At 34.4% G+C, this 7,432-nt stretch overlaps 1 protein-coding gene across 2 annotated transcripts; it reads right to left on the minus strand.

The window, feature by feature from the left end:
- Positions 1-1,980: 1,980 nt before the first annotated feature.
- LOC105702953 (SET and MYND domain-containing protein 4) lies at positions 1,981-6,998 on the minus strand. Of its 2 annotated transcripts, XM_012430939.1 has the most exons (6): positions 6,579-6,998; positions 5,751-6,484; positions 5,375-5,652; positions 5,133-5,291; positions 4,828-4,971; positions 1,981-3,089 (listed from the first exon to the last, which is right to left on the minus strand). In XM_012430939.1, exons 1-6 carry the CDS (start codon positions 6,623-6,625, stop codon positions 2,841-2,843), a joined length of 1,611 nt encoding a protein of 536 aa, XP_012286362.1. In that variant the 5' UTR covers positions 6,626-6,998; the 3' UTR covers positions 1,981-2,840. The 2 variants fall into 2 exon arrangements, with proteins under 2 accessions (XP_012286362.1, XP_012286361.1); XM_012430938.1 differs by having other exon boundaries at positions 5,751-6,998.
- Positions 6,999-7,432: the final 434 nt, after the last annotated feature.

The raw sequence follows: 7,432 nt of genomic DNA on the forward strand, positions 1-7,432 counted from the left end.
GCGATTTAGCACGGACACGCACCCTCCTACGGTGGCGCCATCCGCGGACGCTAGGGTGAACTACCTCGAGCGTGGTGGAAATTCGCGGTATTCCGGCCTAATTCCAAGAATTTCCGGAAAATTCTCGGAAATCGAGGCTCGACGACGGGCACGATGACGTCATCTCACGCTCGACGACGGGCGGTTAGCATGGACGAGAACCGTCGATGGCTCTCGAGGTGTCGGTAACATGTCGGTGCAGGAATCTGTATCCAGAACCGCTACTGTTATACTACTATCGTCATTGTCATAATTCATCGTCAAATGTCATAAGATTAATATATGTCATATTTTGTTTACTTCTCGTGTGAAAAAATGTGATTTTAATTCATACGCGCGTATACATTATCAGTCATTGTTTGCTAGTCGAATGAAATCCTAATTGTCTTTAAGAAAAATCAGATAGTTTATCATTACATAATTTCATTGAAAGTCTGATTTGTCATTTAATATCTAACTATTGTCAAGTACCAAAAAATAATAAACAATAAAAAATTATATAATTTTGGATAAAATTGCGTGATCTTTTTTATTACATGTATGAAAATTAATATTATTTTAAGGTAACTGAAATTATAACATTAATATAACATTGATATAACATGTTACATAACATGTTACCTTACTGAGTGGGAAATAATAACTAACATCTAACTTCCATGTTACTTTTATACTACATAACGTGTTTAATTTAATTGTCGTTGATAAAATAGAAAGCATATATACCCTTCTTGGAGGCAACGACATTTTGAATATTCAAGTGATAACATTAGCTGGCGCGTTATGTTATCGACATTTATATTGACGTTGACGTATGTTACACTCTACATGGAGAATTATACAAAATGAAGCGTTCCATGTGTCATTTCGGTAAAGTAATGATAAAGAGATCGATGTAAAACTGTTGAAATCCTGTGGATTTATGATTGTTGATTTTCTATATGGCGGGTTTGGCCACATGCGTGTTAATAATATTTTATCTGACTCGAGTCACCAACCATCTATTTTAATTAATGGTAAATAAAACACTCTTTTGGAACAAAAACAATACTTATTATTATTACGCCGATTTGGCATAGAGGAACTTTCCTTTTCTTACAGACTTAACAGACCGGGCATTCTTGTAGATACATTCTTCTTATTATTTCTATCTTGTACTCTATATTGAACTATACGGTCATGGAAACTAGAGACCAGCAGGACGAACACAATGTTATAGAAGTTTCTTCAAAATCGGATACAGCGCTTTCTTTGTTCGGCGGCGCCACATTCGCTTAGGGACCACTACTTGAATCAAACGCGGGCATGAATTTAAAGACATACAATTGCAATACGGTTACATTGTCCAAATAAACTAAGACAAGGTATTCAATGCAAGGTTTTATTTATAAAATATTTTTATGGGCATTTATTTGACATATTTAAGTACTGTAATTAACACTATTTCTACCAAAGGTGTCAAAAGACACCTTTTAAAATTTTAACTTGAAATTATTTTCAAAGTTTAATAATTTTTTTCTCAATTAATGTTTTAAGTTTTTGTATAATAATTGTTAAATTTATTTAGCAGTATCATTTTCCTCCAGCTCATCAAAACCGTTTGGTCGAAATAGGTATACACAAAATCGTGGTAGAAATAGTGTTAAAAAAAGTTTTGACTCAGGTAGTAGAACATGAAGTTTTCCTAGTTTTTAATTTGACAGATCCCTCGCATGACTAGATTCACGAAATTAAGTACTCTTTCTTGGTCCCTTAGCGATAACATTGCCACCTACAGAAAAAATTTTAAACAATGTTTATATCCTTTTTCGCGGACACGAGCTCCCATAAGGGACCCTAGGCAATTCGTCCTTATTATTCCTTATTATCTTATTCCATGATGTCCTATCGGAGATACATTTGACGAATTTATTATAAAATACNTGCGATAGTACTTTCATCCTTTTACAAACTTAAATCAAATAAGTTATCAAATGTTACAGTAAATTGTGTCCCGTATAATGCACGTACATCTTAAAACTAAATGTAATCAAATAAAGAAAAAATTAGAAACACAATTTAAAAGCAACATTTTATTTGGCGAACACTAAAATACTGACGAAAAGTAGTATGAGCATACCATAATGCTCGCCAAATAAAATGTTGCTTTCATATTGAGTCTCTAATTTGTTCTTTATTCTGTTAGATTTATTTTTCATTTTTTATTATTGAGTTAGATGAAATATAAAATTATCTAGATTTTTCTAGACATACTCTTTTGCGGGAATACAAAAGTTACTACTATAACATTTGGCAACATATCTGTCTTAAGTTTGTAAAGGGATGAAAGTGCTATTGTACTTAGCAAGAATAGTCGCTTTATATTTTTTAAAAAGAGAAAACGATTTGAATTCGTTTTATAACTGAAAAGGATAACAAGATTGTATTTACCGATGTTTTTCCACACCTTAGTTATTTATGAGAAAATAAATATAATAAAGCAGAGAATATAAACGGAAGAATTAAAATGACATCATAAAATAGGAATTAACATCACTTTAAAATACATTAAGATAACAAAAATAAAACATTATTCTCTTTGACAAACAAAAAGCATCATCTTGTACATTATTCAACCTTATTAAATAGTTTGCACACTGGATTATAAAAATAATAGCAATCTGAATAGTAAATATTAAAATACTGTTTTATGTTGAATGGTACGATTTGTGTACTTAAAAAACTTTTCAGACTCAGAATTTTTAAAAGTAGTTCCAGCAGAATTTGTAAATCCTTATGCGAATACACTGAGTGGCAGAGTTTTAGATTTCTGGTACGTGAAAGACGTTTCCTTCTAAAATTATCACTCGTTTAATTGTCCCACTGATATGGAAGATCTCTGCACAAGGCCCAGGTACACTTTCACATAAGACTTCGATCATTTTGTACATGTTCTTTAGCATGTCCGGTTCTGACTCAAGATCCCCCGCCGTTATCAGATTTAGGTATCGCATGAAATTTTTTAGAGTTTCCCTAATGTTCTCTATCTGGTGTGGTGACGTGACAAGGCTCTGTAATCAAGAAAAGAGAATACGCATTAGTTACAAAAATACTAATAAGTCCCATACTCATCCCTGTTAGCACAAAATATTTGTCCTATATTTTCTATATATTAAACGAGTGTCATACATTTTGTAAATATTTAGCAGACATTTGAAATATTTGCAAAACGTTTACTTTAGAATATTAACTTTATATTTGCATAATATTAGCTCCGTGTGTTTTCATAATATTTTTCTAACAGGTACACAAAACATTTCGTTTCATTATAATATAAGTATTTTTTAAATATTATTTACCGAATACCCTATAAACGTTTTAAAAATATTAAAAATCTAAATTACACGTACGAAAATAATACGTATCTAAATTACGCGGAACGAAAATATTACAAAAATTTGTCAAGTTTTTCGCTATCAAAGGAAGCGTCCGATAATAATCGTGAAGTAAAAAATGTATTCTTATTATATGTTTACAAATTAAAAAATGTAATTTCGATACATGTTTCTAAATTCTTTAAACTCAAGGCGTCATTGAGATTTCCAACAAATATTTTACATATCTTCGAATGAAATCTACAAGACATCTGTAACAATCTGTCGCTTGAAATATTTAGCAAAGATTACAAACAAATATTTAAAAATTATTCGATACTACTAGGAATATCTCACTTTCAGCGTTAAAAGACGTATTTGAGAGTATTGTTAAAAGAGACCGTACTTATGCCTTGCTTTTAAATCACTTTTAAAGAAAATCCGAAAAGTAATATGATAGGTGCTAAGAAACTGAATTGACGTCGATAAAATAAAATACATCTATACCTTTTTTGGTGGCAACGCTATTTTAAATATTCAAATGATAACATAAGTTGACGCGTCATGTTACCGGCATTTATATTTATGTTTAAATATGTTACACTCTACGTTGAGAATTATTCGAAATGAAGCGTTTCATATGTAATTTCAGTGAAGTAATGACAAAAATGTCGATGTAAAACTGTCGAAATACCGCGGATTCATGATTTTTAGTACTATAATCTATCAATGGCGCCATCTGTGACGTTTAGCTGCGACTATATTTTTGCTCTATAAACATGCGTTAGCCACCGGACAAGCCAGCATTCTCTTGCAATCGTTGGTGAAAGTATTTTCCATATTTCCCCATCTGACTCTGTAATATTACATTTCTATGATATTCTAAATCGTTCGAGCTAAATTCTGGAACTTTTCATTTTCGATTCTAAACCTTCAAGAAGCGTAAAACATCAAAAACGTACATAGACCACGCCAAGTTGATTCTAGCCTGTTATAAATGAATAAATTTTTTATAAGAAAAAATGAAATTTCACGAATTTTAGGACGTACCTTAGGGCCTCCATGCTCACGTGGTTAAATTTGAAACGAAACGGTACATCCAATTTGGAAAATACTTTCACAAACTTGACAGATATATATAGGCTGACTTTTTCATATCACCTTAAGGATTGTTTATAAATATGATTTAAAAGCAAGGCATAAGTAAGATCGCTTTCAACAATACTCTAAAATACGTCTTTTAACGCTGAAAGTGAGAAATAAGTAAAGGTCTAATTTTAAAGTAACACAATGTATTATTCCGAACGATATTTAGTGGGTTATTAACATCGAGTACAACTATAAGCCCCTTTAAAGTTTTATGCACAAGAATATACTCGATATCGGCTTAGTAATCGATGGATAAAATTTTGTTTACATCGTTTTGATGACTTACTCTATATGGTTTCAATTCATGGTACATAGGCCAATTCTCTTCACATGGTCGACAATGGCAATCGATGAAAAACTGCTCCTTGAGTTCCTTTTGTCTAGTATCCCTTTCCAATAGACCATAGAAAGGAACGTAGTTACTGAACAACTGAAATTTTGAATTAAATTATGAGTATACACCATTTTAGCGACATGTAAATAAGTTCGATGAACTATACTTCACCATAACAAAAATCTCGAAAAACATTTTGGCACAATGCTTACTATGGCACAACCCAAATCAGATTTTCGTCACTAATTACTAATTACCTGTCCACCTTCTTTAATTGGAAAAAGAGCATACACAACCATATGCGCCTTTTTGGACTGTCGAACGGTATTGGGATCACAACTATGATTAATAAGGCTTAAAAATGGCATGATCGCTACGCCACGGAGAATATATTCAACCTTTCGATCTTCTCCAAACTGGTAGCAAAAATAATAAAATAAACTTACTAAACAGCTAATATCAGTTATAAATTTTAAATTAATTGTGAAAACTTTTATACTTTAAAGAAATTGGTAGACATCATTTGCTGGTGACGCAATATCAATCCGCCAACAAAGGTGAGCTCCGGATTCTTCCCAAGGGCAGAAAAGTTTGCTTCCAACTTGTTTCCAAACATTGTAGTCCTCGTTGCCAAAAAAAAGAGAATGTAGGCTGTATTTAATGTCTTCTTGAAGAGATCTGGCACAGACCTCTTATCAGTATTAGTCATTAAACTATATACAGAACGATAACTTTCGTTGTCAAACTTTCCATCTGAGAACCCTTTTGTTCGAGGATCTACACAAAAATAAGAATAATTCTGTTATTCAAATCTAAAGATTGAAAAATTTCAGAAATTACTTTGAACAATTATAATCCAATATTCTTTTTGGTACCTTTCCAGTTATCAACAATCTCCAATTCTTTTCGCAATTTCTGAAAGCTTCCCATTTTTCTCAGAAGAGTTATAATAAGCCTCATACTTAGTAAGTTAGTATCCATCCCTAAATTTTGCAAAAGACCAATTATGGGACATTCGATGTCGTGGAACTGTTTCCAGGCGTCCTCCTTGCACTTCTCAGAACAAAACAGTGCATAAGAACAATAGTCACACGGAATGCTGCTCCAAGCAATATTTAAACATTTGACGCAATGTGAATACATGTGTTCCGATGCCAAGAACAACTCATACGGTTTTTCAACTATAAGTGTTTCCCCAGCTTTTATGTCTCGAGTAGCTACAAGATGCCTCCCAAAAATGTTATCATACTTAATCGCTACTGCATCGGAGGCAAAAGGAACTTCAGGATTACATGAAGTAATCGTTGGAACAGGGTATTCTTTTTCTTCCACTTGCCTTCGTACCTCATCGAGTCTGTTCATCTCGCCCATATTTTCAGGGATAGACATTCTATTCATCAGTTGATAAGCTTCCTCAAACAGTTTCTCATAATCTTGCTCTCCGAGAGCCCTAAGGCACACTCCTTTACGCAATAACAGCTTCGGTTTTAAATGATCAGGATAATCAAGATCCAGAGCTCTATCGATATCTCCCAGACTTTCCTTATATTTCTTGAATCGAAACAGAACTGCAGATCTGTTTGCATAGGCCAGAGCGAGCTCTTTAGATCTAGGGGGAGAATAAGCGATGCTTTCAGAGTATGTTTTCCATGCAACGACATATTGTGAACCATTGGCAGGACCTGTAGTAAATGCTTTGTTACCTACTTTCCTGATGTATTCGGATCTTGCTGAAGCTTTTATGCCACATGTCGACTGTGGTTGAATGCCAAATTCTTTGAGAAGATCAAACATAAATATAACACGCTGTTCATCGGTAACCAATGTCTTAAATTTGGCATTAACCTCTTTGTACCGCTTCACTTTAAATATTTTTCGGTTAAGAATAAACAAAACACGATCCATCTCATTTGAAAAATCTTGCTTGGATACTGTTCTTCGTGACATTATTATTAATTACTCTTGATTATTCCGCAGTTGCAACGTATTGCTTGTTTCTTCTATGTCGATTTCAACCCAAATTTTGGGGCCCAGTAGAAATGGTTTGGTAGCGTACAGGTTCATCAACTTTCAAAACGGCAACCGTTGTCAATCGTTCGATGACCATGTTATCACAGGCGGGATTCTGTACGACAATTCGTTAGCTATCGAATTCGTTTACAGAATCCCGCCTCGCAGGTGCCAAAGTGGGGGATCCCCATCGTTCATAGAGCTTATAGAAATGAAGTAGTCATAGGCAGAGATGAGTTGGGAGATTGCTCACGGGCAGGGTCGCGCGATCGCGTCGTGTGCTGCCCTCTGGTTTTGTACGTGAGCTTTCACCGCTTTTTGCGCCCAAGGGCGGCGCAACAAATTTCTGACAGGGACTCACGCACTCGCGATGGCGGTGCCATCTACCAGTCGCCGCTGGCGGCTCACGTACTCGTGATGGTAATACCATGCAGCAGTTGACGGTGGTAGCTTACCTACGCTTACCGACACTGATCGCTTTTAATGGTAAGGGAAGAACACTCGTGGCGCCCTCTTTGACTGTACCCTTCACTTACCTCATTTATTT

The sequence above is a fragment of the Orussus abietinus genome, unplaced genomic scaffold (assembly GCF_000612105.2).
Source record: "Orussus abietinus isolate OABI.00-Male unplaced genomic scaffold, Oabi_2.0 scaffold1299, whole genome shotgun sequence".
NCBI lineage: Eukaryota > Metazoa > Arthropoda > Insecta > Hymenoptera > Orussidae > Orussus > Orussus abietinus.

Coding starts and splice junctions, on each gene's coding strand:
- LOC105702953 (XM_012430938.1), bottom strand. CDS start 6,822: ATGTCACGAAGAACAGTATCCAAGCAAGATTTTTCAAATGAGATGGAT. Junction 5,292..5,374: donor TGTCTACCAATTTCTTTAAA/GTATAAAAGTTT, acceptor TTTTGCTACCAG/TTTGGAGAAGATCGAAAGGT. Junction 3,090..4,827: donor ATGAATTGAAACCATATAGA/GTAAGTCATCAA, acceptor TCTTGATTACAG/AGCCTTGTCACGTCACCACA.